This window comes from Cetorhinus maximus, chromosome 18 (genome assembly GCF_964194155.1).
Source record: "Cetorhinus maximus chromosome 18, sCetMax3.hap1.1, whole genome shotgun sequence".
Taxonomy (NCBI): domain Eukaryota; kingdom Metazoa; phylum Chordata; class Chondrichthyes; order Lamniformes; family Cetorhinidae; genus Cetorhinus; species Cetorhinus maximus.
Genome location: NC_135896.1, coordinates 46,546,544 through 46,560,795, shown reverse-complemented (window position 1 = coordinate 46,560,795; position 14,252 = coordinate 46,546,544). Strand labels below are relative to the sequence as shown.

The 14,252-nt window shown below is 40.8% G+C and overlaps 1 protein-coding gene across 1 annotated transcript in view; it reads left to right on the top strand.

Annotated features, from left to right (window-relative positions):
* The window catches only part of ddhd1b (DDHD domain containing 1b), a 95,390-nt gene that overhangs the window by 32,876 nt on the left and 48,262 nt on the right, over window positions 1-14,252 (top strand). Inside the window, 4 exon segments of the mRNA XM_078562610.1 lie at window positions 564-711; window positions 12,596-12,647; window positions 12,649-12,725; window positions 13,421-13,533. Of these exon segments, the coding sequence (XP_078418736.1) occupies window positions 564-711; window positions 12,596-12,647; window positions 12,649-12,725; window positions 13,421-13,533 (390 nt within the window).

The following is a 14,252-nucleotide window of genomic DNA, read 5'->3' as shown; positions in this document are numbered from 1 at the left end:
AGAAAAATGGTATAGAAAAGGAGCTTTGGTTCTTCGCTCTTTTATAATTAAACAAATTGTTGGAAATCCCCGGAGACTCAGGTTAGATTCAGACCTCTTCTGACTTATGCATCATGACTGCTACAGTTTTACTGAAGTTTACTGGCATGACAGCCAAATGCACAATTGTTGACTGAATGAAAAGTGGCTCTTTAGTTTATTATAATGTCTTGAAATGCATTGGTGACTCTCATGAAGGCACATCTGATTGTCTGGCCTTCAGTGAAATCATAACTGCTTTAAATAATGTTTGAGAAAATGTGAAAGAGAAGAAATTCCAGAAATAAAATACAGCAAAATGTTTATTTGATTATATTTCTATTGAATCATTTGTTTTCAAAAGTATGTATAAATTTCCAGATTTGTGGAGTAACTTTACCATTTGAAACTTGAATTACAGCTACCATACAGCTTTGTAGTTGATGGGTGTGTGTCTGCTTGAAGTTTTTCATGTTAAGCTTCTTAATATTGAAACAATGCATATATCTGTGCGTACAAATAATGTCTACTTTTTGTCAATGCAGCATCAAGTAGTGGGACTCGACTTCACAGAGGATACGTAGAAGAGTCTTCACTGGAAGACAAGCCTCCACTCCCTACTCACATTGTTTTTGTTGTACATGGGATAGGACAAAAAATGGACCAAGGTCGTATTATCAAAAACACAGGCATGTAAGTACAGTGTTTCAAAGCACCTGTTCCATTTCTGCAACAACTATTTAATGACTAACTGAAGTAAACCATTTAGTGGAATGTGTTTTGTAATGCACAGTATGTTACTCATAAATTGACATCGGTTTAGAAGCTTTGTTGTAAATTCGTTTCAGCAGTGCACTTTAATCTGTGGCCAAAAGGGTTGATAACCAGTAGACTGGTTGGGATCAGTGTTGAACAGTTGGTCTGTTTAATTTGGTGATATGCTATAGCTATACATGTTCAAACTCTGAAAACAATATGCTCTCTTAGCTTGTACAGAAAAGCAGGGCACTAAATTGGGCAGGCCTTGAAAATGGGCTGGGGCTCAGGATCAGCGATTATCCCATGCTCATTCAATGTGATGCAGTCAACACGCCAAATTTGTGCTGACTGCTCATTATCATGATAACCGTGTGCAGCAAATGCTAACCACACATGAGTGGCTGCACGCCCCATTGGCAGTCCAAAAATAATAAGAGATTCATAGGAGTTAAAGCTAGCCTGCATCACTTAAAGGGGAAGTGCATTATGGCTGCAGTACGCAGTGGAAGTTCTTGTACAAGTCACTGATTTGAAAAAGACTGAATAGTGGCACAACGTGGGAGAGAATGTGCCCCAAGGTTCTCGGATGGATGTCTACATGGAGGAGGTGCAAAGGAGGATGTAGCCATAGGAGGCCCTTCAGGGAAATGCTTTGAAGGCTTTGGGGACAGATAGCTGTGGTAGTCAATGCAAAAGATAACTGGATGCAGAGCTGCAAAAAGTCTAGTGACCCCCAAGTGGTCAGGTCAATTAATTCATCTTCAAATGCCATATCCTACCAACTGCACCACTAGCCTGAGACACTACTCAATGCATGACAGCCCATCACTCACCTATGAACAATCTCTATAAATCACAATTCATACCTAACATAGCTGCATCTCACCTCACTTAACATTGGTGCAGGCCTCACACCCGCATCTCATAGCTTGAACACATTGTGTACTCTTCAGCCATGAGAGCCATATCACCCGAACACAATACATCACTCACTGACACACTTTCCCCTCTTTTTCAGGACAAAGTAATACATAACTGGAAGTAACTGGTACTAACTTGCAGTGGGCAGGCACACCTGTATGTCCTCACCCCTATGGAGAAAATAGCGCTGGCAATCATTGGAGCGTCAATGTTTCTTCATCAGCATTGCTTAAGACAAGCCCAGCGACTTGGCTGAAGCCATAGAAAGTGATGGTATTCCTATACCTAAATCTTCCTCAACCTGCCATCTCTTCTCACTTACAAGCTGCAGATGTAAATCTACACCTCAAGTTTCCCACCCCTGCCCATTCCCACTCCTTCCCCCACCACAACCTTACCCTCCTTTCAAATACTGAACAACAGCCACCTAGCCAGATAATGGTGGAAGAGCATCAAGACACTGCTGATGAAGAAACATTGTCGCTTGATTTCACACTTGCAGTCACCATTCAGATATTCGCACTGCACATAATTAAGAAAGTAGCTTAGATACATGATCTGCTTGTGGTGAGACACTGGGTATGAATGACCTGCAGCCAGGGCAGAAAGCAAGGGTTGTGTAGCTGCCAGCTTGCCAGAGGGTGAGGTCATGCACAAGTTCTGCTGCAGCAATTTCAGTTGAGCACTTTGATTGGGCAGCCTATAGAAGAAGGCTGATGCATATGCACAAATACTTGGTATATTGGCAGGCCCACCAGAAGGCCTGTGTATAGTGTCAAGGAGCATGGAAGAATCTAGCACCAATGTTGCACAGGGCTTAGTGCAGAGCTTGCAGGACCATCCTTTCCAGCGTGGCAGTGATGGCCAACTTCATTAGCACAATTGTGACCCAATCATGATGTAGCATCTGATGGTTGACGTCTCAGCTTCCATTGCAACAGAAGCTATCCAATACCTGGGTGCTGCCATCACGGTTGCAGGCACCAGTGTTCAAAGGGGTTTGCAGAGTGTCATAGAAGTAAAGCAGATTACTAGGAATGCTCAGTCATTGCCCTGGGGAGTGACAGTGACTTCATGGAGCATGAACCTGCTGCCATCTCAAGATCACAGCGTTTGTCCTCCCACTCCACAGGTGCCCCTCCTACCTGTGAGCCAGCCAGCCCATCCAGCCAGCTGATGTCCATGCCATGGTAGTGCAGTCCGAGGCTGGGCCTCTGGTGCCAGAGCTGCGCAAGGATACCCTTCCATGCTGCAGTCACTAGAGGAGAACTATGTAGGAAAGCTGAGATGGTCAGAGACACACACAAGACCGGCAGTAAGGGAATGCATGAAGGTGATTAACTTGCATTTGTATCTAACATGGTAAATTTGATTTTTAATGTTTATTTTGTGTTGACTTTTATTTGTACATTATGGACTAATGAATGCAGTGAGGGAGGGAAGGTAGGATGTGGGACTGTTAGAGAATGGGGAATTGGGGTTGCATTTACTGGGTATCGCAGTCAGATGAGTTGTTCACAGTAGTCTTTTCAGAAAGGGACTGTCTAAGCTATCACCTCTTCTTCCTCTTCCTCTCGCTCCACATCTTCTCACCATATAGGCATCATGACTGCTGCCAGGATACAGGACATTAGGCTGCGTGATTTCCCATATTTGATCACACACCAGCTGAACATTGAGTGTGTGGGATCCCTTATGTTCACTGTACACCTGAGTTGACGTGGCACCTGCAAGATATATGGATGCAGTCAACGTAAATCTGCAACGTTAAATTGTAACCATGGGAAGGGATACAAAATAGTAGAAAAGAAATTACTGAATTCTGTCAAAAAGTTCTTTACACTGATCAAAATGCAGAATAGCTTTTTGGGGAGGGTGGTACCTTTTCCCACCAGGAATTAGAATTTCCAACCACTTAACTTCTTCAGACAAATTTAGACATAATTCTCAACCATATTTCTTTGCATTTATTCATTGTCTTCCTCATTTTTTTTTTTCTGCTTGAACTTCTTTCTTATTTAATTTACTTTCTTATGCTTGATCCACCTTTTAGTTCCTTTTTGATGCCTCTTCGAGTTTTACTTATCTATGGGCAGGATTTTATGTCCCGCAGGCAGGAAATAGTGTGTGATGCTTCGGTTGGTGGGCGCACGCGAGAGTCAGCAGTGTGCCCACCAACAATTAAGAGGCCTATTAAGGCCCTTAATCAATTAAGTTAAATCTATTCTTCACTGCGTGTCCAATCTTATGGTTGGCGGGCAGGCGAATCGGCCAGGCGGCCTTTTGATTTTTTAGCGAACCTCGTCTATTGGCAGGATGAGGTTTCCACAATTAAATAAAAAATAAATATAAATTTTTGGGCAGAATTTTTATTCTGTTTGTTATTGTGAGTGGGCCCACGTCAGGACATTTTTCTTTCAGATTTTAAAAATCTTTATTTTTGATTTTTAAAATTGTTCAGCTCCCTGCCTTCAGCGAGCTTTCAGTGCACGCTCTCCTGCGCAAGCGCAGACTTTTGCACTCGCCCTCCTCCCATCCCCACCCCAGCAGCGCTGAGCTTCTCAGCATGCCTTTCACGCTGACTAGCCGTTAATTGGCCAGCCAACGTGAAATCATGGTCAGGGGCTGATCGTGGGTGGCAGATTGTTTCCTGGCAGCTCCCGCGCCAGCCTGCCGTGACTGCCCGACGACCTGAAAATCCTGCCCTATATTCTTTGTGAGCTCGAATTTCTTTTACTCATTGTTTATAGTGTTAATTCTGACTGACTCACTCCAGACTGCATGTCTGTTATAGTCCTAGATGAGCTGCAGTTTCCCCCCAATAAAAAATTGGAAAGACAGGGGTTTTCAGCCCTTGCCACAAGCTCCATTCCCTCCACCAGATTCCATTCCCTTCCCAAGTGCCTGAGATCAGGTTCAACTGGACTGCTCACAACTTTAGCGCCCTGTTTGGTCCAGAGCTGAGCTTCTGAACCCATATCCTCACAATCACATGGATTACTTACTTTTACCACCTATCTTGCCCCCTGTCTCAGCTTTTCTGCTGCTGAAATCCTCATCTATGCCTCCATGCTCGACGATTCCAATGCTGTTCTGGCCAGCCTTTCACATTCCTTATAATCTTTAGCTTATACAAAACTCTTCTGTCCATATCATAACCCGTAAGAAGTCCTGCTCATCCATCAACCTTGTTCTTTCTGACCTACATTGGCTCACAGTCTTCAGAGGCCTCCAGTTTAATATTCATGACCTCATGATCAAATCCTTTTATGACCCCAAATTTCTCTCTCTGTCTGTAACCTCCTGAATTCCTCGAGAACTTTGCATGCCTCCTGTTCTGGAGTTTTAAGCATTCCCAACTCCCTTTGCACTGCTATTGGTGGCTGTGCCTTCAGAATGTTCTGGAATTCTCTCCGTAAACCTCTCCTCCTTTTAAGACCCTTCTAAAAAGTTATCTCTTTAACCAAGTTTTTGGCCTCCCATCCTGATGTCTCTCTCTTTGCTTCAGTTTGAATTTATTTCTAATTATAGTCTTCTGAAGTGCGTTGGAACATATTTCTACTTTAAAAGCATTCTGTAAATGCAAATTTTTGTCCTGAGGTCACTAAAAGGTGCTATATAAATGTAGATTGTTTTTAAAAGGAAAAGCAAAATTAGTCCTAATTTTTCTGTGGTGTTTTAGTGGTGTGTACGTATAACTTGTCATAATAACTGACTCGTCAGCAGCTACTGGAGTTTATTTTTTTTGTTCTTGGTCTAGTGTAGAGTAGCAATTTTACCTTAGCTATAAACTGATATTTAAAGCTTTCATGGGAAACTTAAAAAAAAAAGAGATTTTGGCATTTGCTATTTATGCATCATGGGGCTTGAAAATCCCCACCTCCTCGGTGAAAATAATTATTCAGTTGTTCTTGTGAACTGCAGAAAAGAGCAGTTGTGAATATGTCATGTTCGTTGCTTATTTTTGTGTATGATCCAGATGCACTTTGAATTATTAATTCATTGTTGTTTTGCAGTAGATTGAGATTTCTGAAATGGAAAAGATGAAAAGAGTTAGAAAATAATGGCATTTATTTGTGAACCTTGCTGAATCTTTGCCTACTATTCAAGCATACTAGCTGCAATGAATAGAAGGGCTGCTGTGGTGAGCATGGAAGTCCGGGTGGGGCCTCCATAGGTGCTGATCTTCGTGGTAGTAGCAAGTATTCAAACGAGAACTTTGAAGGCCGAAGTGGAGAAGGGTTCCATGTGAATTGCAGTTGAAAACGGGTCATTTGGTTCTATGAGTGATATTGTGATGGAAATTTATATCTGACTATGGAGATACTTGTAATTCAAACACTGCATGCAAAAACCCATTGCTATGTTAAATTAATGGAATAATATACAACTTGCATTTGTACAACATCGTTTAAAATTTTAAATTTAAACTCTACTCGTACTAAACCTGTATTGTATCTTTATAATATTTCTTGTCTGATATTTGCCATTATCCCTCGAGTCTGCAGACTGGTTTCTTGTAACACATTGATTTAAGTTTCTGTTCTCATTTCTAATATTTTTTGTTATATTTCCATTATTTATCTATCAATCATATTGAGTAAAATCCCCCTTTTAGTTACAAATTGTCCTCCACCTCATTACACCAAAGATATTCCACACATACAAAAATCTGAACCAAAGATAGTGTGATTAATTAATTAATTAATACATTTAATTGCGGTCCTTCTGAATAAATCTTTCTGTAAAAATTTATTCACAAACCTGGTTGGAAAAGTACGTTTTACCAAGCAGTAGTTCCTTTTTCTCCAGAAAAGCATCAACAAACCTGGCAAAAGCCTAGAAATTTCTATTGGTATCAAGAGTAAACTGTGGGTTGCTAAAACTTTCTGGGAGAATTTACTCTTGGTCTGGTTTACACATGACATTGCTGTTTGACTGTGGGAAGAAAGTCCACATTTTAGCCCACTGAAAACAGGACAATACTAATTTTCTAAATCGACCATGACCTTTAATTGGTAACCAGTTTTGTGATTGAAAGAGCACTGGAATGGAAACTAGCTGTTTGCTTGAAGAAAAAAATGCTTTTGATTGAATGTTGCTGAGCCAAGCATGAATTCCCAAGCTGTCTACAAAGACTTGAGAACAGGGCACAAACAGAACCTTTTGCTATCCCAAGTGCCCAAGAGGACCTCTAGAAACTCTGCAGCTGACAGATGCATTTATTCTTTCCACATTCTTTCAATTTGCTTAAAATGAACGGTAGACTAGATATGCCACTGGAACTCGAGGGCTGTAGCAAAACAAATGTCATTCGCACATGACTCAATTCAGTGTTTGTATTCTTGATTTGTTCATTCTGCCAAGAATGTCTGTCATTGTGCAAGATCATCCAATACCACATCAATAGATGGGCATTGATAGTGATGGAGGACAATTATTGCTGAAGATGTTTTGAGCCAGTGTGTTTAGTATACATGCAAAGGAGGGTTCCCAAAAGGAACAGTTCAGGTGCTTAGCTAAATACATATTTTGTACCAGTGCCAGCTGCATTTATTCTCCTGCCAACATTTGTGTGTCAGGAGCTGTCTTCCTCCTGTACTGTCGCATCTTCTGGAATCTGCTCTTCTTTCTGTGTAGGCAGGGATCTTTGTAAAGCAAAGCTATGGAGTCTGCAGCACCTCATTATCTTGGAGGTCTTGGGCTTGTAATGCAATGTACCAGCTGATCAGCCGAGAATCTAGAAGCTCTGCTTTAAGAAATCAAATGGCATATTTCATATTTATCTTGACGGTTGCATTGACTTCATTGTCAGTGCTCCACTTCTGTTCATATCTGACACAAGTATCTTTAGCCAATTCTGAAAAGGACCACCTTGTACTATTTTTTAACTATGGCCAGGATATTCAGCTCGGCATGTGCCCGACACACCTGAGCACAAAATAGCACGTCGGGCGAGCGTCCCGATGTCATTGCGCACTCGCGCGATATTTCAGTGGGCGGGCATGCGCAGAGTCGGAAGCCCATCCGCCGACAACTAAGAGGCCTATTAAGGCCCTTAAGCAGGCAATTAAGTTGAATTTTTCATTGCCTATCCAACCTTACAGTTGGCAGGCAGGCGAAGTGAATAAAAAAAGCAATAAAATTTTTTTAAACTCATTTTTAACATGTCCCTGTTCATGTGACAGAGTCACGTGGGGACATGTTATTTTTTGATTCCTTATTTTTCATTTTAAAAATCTTCAGCTTCCTGAGGCAGCTCTGTGCCTTCAGGGAGCTTTCAGTGAGTGCACCCCTGCGCATGGGCAAACTTCAGTGCTGCGCTCTGAGGCTTTCAGCGCACGTTGCATGCTGGCTGCCCGTTACTTGGTCAGTCAGCGTGAAATCGCAGTCAGGGCCCAATCGCAGGCAGCTGATCGTTTCATGGCCGCTCATGGGCCCGCCCGACAAGGGGAAAATCCTGCCCTATGCTTTTCTCACCAGATAAGCGTGGCACAGATGATTGGTGGCAAAAAAAAAGGCCTCATAGGAGTTGCTGGGGAACTAGTTATTGGACTGCATAATTCTTGGGGTCTCAGACAAGCCAGACATGGGGAAAGTACCTCAGTATTACTACCAGAGGCCCAAATGGCTACTCTAGTACAGTTATTCTTTTCAACAGTGGAAAGTCAGCAGTGCAATAAAATTGTGCAGCCCCTCACAATGGTGCTGCTCAATGATCATTATGAAAATACTGGTTTTGGAATAAAACATCTATCATGCAGCAATGCTCACTGAACTGGGTGGCACTCCAGCTGTCCTCAGTGCTAACCTGGATAGAATGGAAACTGAGCATTATGGTAACTTTGATCATGCCACCTGGATTGCACGTGTTGGCTCACAATCTTCTACAGGACGTGGCAAAGCTTGTTCATAGCATCCTTGGTAAATTGGTTTCCCTGGGCATTGTCCTTCAGTAAAAGTCAGATGCGTTTCCTGAGTTGGTGCATTTGATAGTGAAGTAGTACATCTGGATGAATGTTTTTAGTGCTGCTTTGGCTTTCTGACATCCCAGTCTGTTTATGCTCCTCATTCTCACCCAAGTCTGATCCCAGGGCTGCACTGCTTATCATACTCATTGTGCCTCTGATGAAGACCCTTCTGTGAAAATCAGCTGTTTAATAAGGAATTTCCTCTACTAGAGATGAAGGCTCAGTTCTAATGCCCAAAATACCTGGGCAGAAAGAATATTGGAATTAATAGGCATAATTGCAGTTTTACCTGAATTGTGTACTGCAGTGTGAAAAAAATTCTTCTGTTTTCAGTAATATAAATTACAGCAGTAAACTGAGATACCATATGCTAATCACTCCCAATTTTACTGACACTTTTTATGTTCAAGTAATCTGTGACCTCTGTATATTTTTCTCTGCTCTTTGTTCCTCCAAATTTGTTTGTGCTGAGTTCAACAATGCCTAAAAGGCAGCGTTTATATATGGATGAAACATATAGCTTGCACAGCCTATTAAAGATCAGCTGCACAATTTAACTTTCTCAATTCACTCCAGCAAAATATTCCTTTTTGTAAAGCTATAATTTTGTTTTCTAATTTATATCCCTCGACAGATTACTGGAGGAATTAATAAACTTGCAGAATGGACAAATAATCGGGAAATGAAGTTTGACACAAATAAATGAGGTAGTGCATTCTTAGCGAAAGGTGTAAGTCTAGGTGAGACAGAGAAACAAGGGAATCTTGGAGTACAATTACACCAATTACTAAAAGTTGCGCCACAGCTTAGCAAGTTCATAAAGTAAACCAAGCACTAGGGGCAGTATTTTCAGAATATCGGGCGACTTTGGAGACCTTTAAAAATGGTGAGTGGAACCTGGATGTGGATCTCCCGCCCCCATTTTCAACAAATCCCATTTTTTCCAGCAGGGAAAGGCATGATTCACATATGAGGGAAACACAAACATTTGAATTCTGTGCTGAGCTTGAACAGACCCCATTTTGGCTGGTCCATAGACCTTAACCCACAGTGTAGGTGTTGTAATAGATGTAAATGCTTATAAAGGGCAGATAAGACCCATTTAACTATCATGGTCTGAAGTTTTATTTTTAATTCCCTGCTCTTTAAATATGAAAAAACAGGATGGAGCTGTCAGCGAGAGTTTTAAAAAACTGTCTGCTGGACCGCTTTGATAGGTCATCTGGTGTAGGTGTGAAAAAAAATTATCATCTGTTCATGCAGTTTCAATAGAGACCTTTGTTGACATTACCCATGGGCTATTATTATGTCATTATGAATGTTTGGCTGAGTTTCAAAAGCTACAATTATTTCAGGGAGCTCTGAGTTCACTGTTTGACAGTTTAAAGCTGTTAAAGGGTGTCTGTGGGGTCTGAAGAGAAGTTTTGTTTTATAAGGGTGGAATTTTACGGCCCTGTCATGGCGGGGGCGGGGCTGTTAAATGCGGCGAGCCATTCAAAAGTCCATTGACTTCTCCGGGATTGTAAAATCCCACTGGTGTAAAATTCCACCTAATGATATTAACCACTGAGGAGATTTAAAAGCTTTGAATGGGTTTCACAAATGGGAGCTTTTTTCACTATCAAGTGTGATAGAGAGAGCTTTATTAGATTGCTGGAATTTTATTTTTTCATCCCCACATGCTCCTGAGGTCTAGCTATGAAGGTGGCATGGGGGTTATGAGGGGCTATGGTAAGGGGGGTGGGGGCATGAGGGATAATGGGTGGTGGGAGGGGGGCATGAGGGTGCTCGGGATAATGGCTAAAGAGCCTTGCAGCTTCTAATCAAACAGGGACGAAGCCCCAGAGAACCAAGGCGAGCCTTGTAAGCAGCCCATCTCTGCACTTGCCCATCCCATTGGCCACGTAGAATCTGTTTCCAGGGTCAACGAGTCTAATATGCTGGTGCCCCGCCACCCCAGAATGCAAATTAGGTCCAATGGGATCCTTTAAACTGAGGCGCATGTTGCCGAGTCAGGAAATTTCTCGTCTTGGACAACCTGCATCAGCAACGAAAGCCTGGCCCTAGGCTTTATATCTAGAATTGAAAAGTAGGAAAGCTATGCTAAACTTGTATCAAATCTTGGTTAGACCACAATCAGTACTGCATGCAGTTCTGGTGGCCATATTACAAAATGGATATAGACGCACTAGAGAGAGTGCAGAGAAGGTTACAAGGACGACACCAGAAATGTGTAGGTATGCATAATCAGGAAAAGATTGACGAGCTGGATCTCTATTTTTTCTCTCAAAAAGAAATCTGAGGAGCGACCAAATAGAGGTCTTTAAAATTATGAAAGGTTTTGATAGCATGGATGGAGAGAGAATGTTTCCTTTTGTGAGGGAGAACATAACTAGGAGCCATCAATCTTAGCTGGTCACCAAAAATTCCAGTAGGGAATTCAGAAGAAACTTCTTCACCCAAAGAATGTTAAGAATGTAGAACTCACTACCATAAGGAGTGGTTGAAGCAAATAGTATAGATACATTTAAGTGGAAGCTGGAAAAAAGGGAAATGGGAATTGATCGTTACAATGATAGATTTAGTTAAGAGAAGATGGGAGGGAGCTCAAGTGGAGCATAAACACCAACGTGGACTAGTTGGGCCGAAAGGCTACGGCACAAACAGGCCAATGTAATCCTAGCTACACCTACCCCTTCCCCAACCATCCCACATTGTAATGATATCTTTGCACTTTTACTGCATCAAGTATTTTGCCAGTGTGGTTTTAGGACAAAATTTTATAACCACAGCTTTATCCAGTATTGCTAAATGCTTAGTCTGCTCCTGACACTATATTGATGCAGTCATCCCATTTATTAAAACAAATCCTTGCAAATGGTTGTTTAATGCTGATTGATATTGCACAATGTCCATCATGCCTTTCTGAGAAATCCAACACTAGAAAATTAGCAACTACAAATCTTAATCCACATAAAATGTCTCTATTTTAACAAAAAATGGAACTTGACTTTTGAAAACAAACAAAGCCTCTGAGGAAAACAGGTAAGACTCAGAGAGATGAGTCCCAGATTTTCTCCATTATGACAGGGTTGCTTTGGTCAATGAACCTGGGTTATCTCTGATTAGGACTCATTAAAGCCTCCTTTATGGTTCTGTATTGCTGAAGAGTGCCCTCCTTTCAGTAATGGATATAATTCCTGAGAAATTCATGGCATCAAATCCATCAGCTATTTTCTTGAAGCGTTGCGGTTACTTTGCAGGTTGTACACTGACAATCGTTTTATAATGAAACCAGGCTGAAGAGTAGTCCTTCACACAACTGAAAGCATGAGCTAAACTGCCCTGACCATTGTCTATGCCAGAGCTCCCAACAAAGTCTGTCTGATTTTGATTATAAGGTCACTAATAGAGGAAAAAAAAACCTGTATAGATGCAGAATATCATTATTTGTAAGGATGAAGACCTGTTAATTTTGGGTTGTTGCACTTATTTTCTCAGCTTTATTGTCACCAGCCATCTCTGTAAATGAAACTTAAGGCTCCTACAATTGGAGTATAACATTTCCTGCCCAATATCTAGATGGACAATAGCATGACCCAGAGATTGTAAAAGAGGACCCTAATTTATGTTGAATGTACTCAACGTATACTAGCTACAGGACATATTTCCATTAGGTGAATTGGATATATACTCATACAAATCAACGCTGGCTTTTGAGCAGCGTGTAGTTTATTTGCATGAGACAGATGAGTGAACAAAATGACACAGTAAGACATATCTCTCTTTATTTTTGTGAATATATACAGAAACAAAATTACCACATGCTTTTTCACTTAATGTAGACTTTAAACAGCAGTCTATTTACTGAAAACATAATCTAGCCTAATGCACTTGCTGACCTGCACGGACTTTAAAACCCACAGTTCTGCAGTCATTGGCTTTGAAAATGAAAAAGGCTTTTCATGGAAATGCATTTTGGCCTCTTTCCAAAGTATACAGAAACAAGGCTAAAGATGGCAACGTTTATCTTGGTTACCCCAGAGCCACTCGCAGGTTTGTCAGTTGCAATGGAAAATGGAGTGTTCTTGTAATTTGATAGTCTGTGCCATGCACATCCCGAACAGAATAGAATGGCGCCTCAAGCACTTCTCAAAGTGCTTCTGAGGAAAAACGTAGGCAATCTTTGACAATGGCGGGGCGATTTATTTCCTCCACCTACCTTTCTATGAGAGATAGGAACTGAAAGTTTAGTTTGCAGTAATGCCTTTGTTGCTGGGCTCATCACGCCTAAACATATTATTTAATCTGAATTAATATAATGTGTATTTTCTGCACAATTCAGACCCTAACTTGCAGAAAGCCATAATTAATCCTATACATGCTGTTTTTAGCAACAAGATTGCACAGGCTGTTTTTGATTGGTGAAAAGAGATTATTGCCTTTTTTAAATAGTCACCCTGAAGGAACTTCAATCAACTTTTTCAGATTTGTATTAGTAACCAATTGAAACATAATTTCAAATGGAGTACATAAGTACTGTATGTAATTCATCTAGTAAATTTTTGCACACTTATCAAACTAGTGATGAAAGAATAAAGTTGAATACTATGTAACTTAAGCTTATTTCTGTTCGTTTACCAAAGGCTAAAAATAAATAAAATTTAAAACTAACAGCAGGATGATCTGTTTGCTTTATTCCTAACACATTTTACACCCTCACAAAAGATTATTTCTGTTCTACTTGGTAGGATGCGAGAAGCTGCAAGGAAAGTTGAAGAAAAGCACTTTCCTTATGCCACAAATCTGGAATATGTTGAGTTTCTGCCTGTGGAGTGGAGGTCGAAGCTATGTCTGGATGGGGGTAATTAAATGTAAACAGGGGTACCATTTGGATAATGACTTCTTGTAGATTTGGGTTGAATTGGAATTTTGTGTATGATCTTATCACTCATTCTCGTACCCCATCAAAGTTGATAGTATTGAAACATAAATCTACCAATGCTATTAAAAGTGAGTTTTCAAGAAAACAGAGAAATTTTACAGGGGCTTGCCAATTTTCTAAATTTTCAAATTTCGAAGTTAATGGGAATTGAGCCAAGGAATCAGCAGCTTTTTTGATTTATATTGTCATTAAAGATTATTTAGCACTATTTAAAGAAAGCTAGGATAAGCCCTAGAAATGCTTAGCTGATCTGGCATAATCTGTGGAGAGAGAAACAGAGTTAAAGGCCCAGATTTTGTGTCCAGAGGCATTTAAAAATGGTGGATAGAACTTGATTCTGGGATTCCCGTCTCCATTCCTCGTGACAACAATTTTGTTCGGTGCAGGATAAGGGTGTGGGTAGACAATTCCAATACTTAGATTGTTTTTCAACTTGTGAATATCTACATACATCTAAGTCAAGGGAAGGAAGTAAAAAATAGACTTGCATTTATGTGGTGTATTTCATGTACCAAAACATCTTCGAGCTAATGAAATACTTTTGAAGTGTGGCCACTGGTGTAATCTAGAAATGCTGACAGCTAATTTTCACAAAGCAAGCTCCCATAATCCAAAATGAGAGAAATGAGCAGATCATC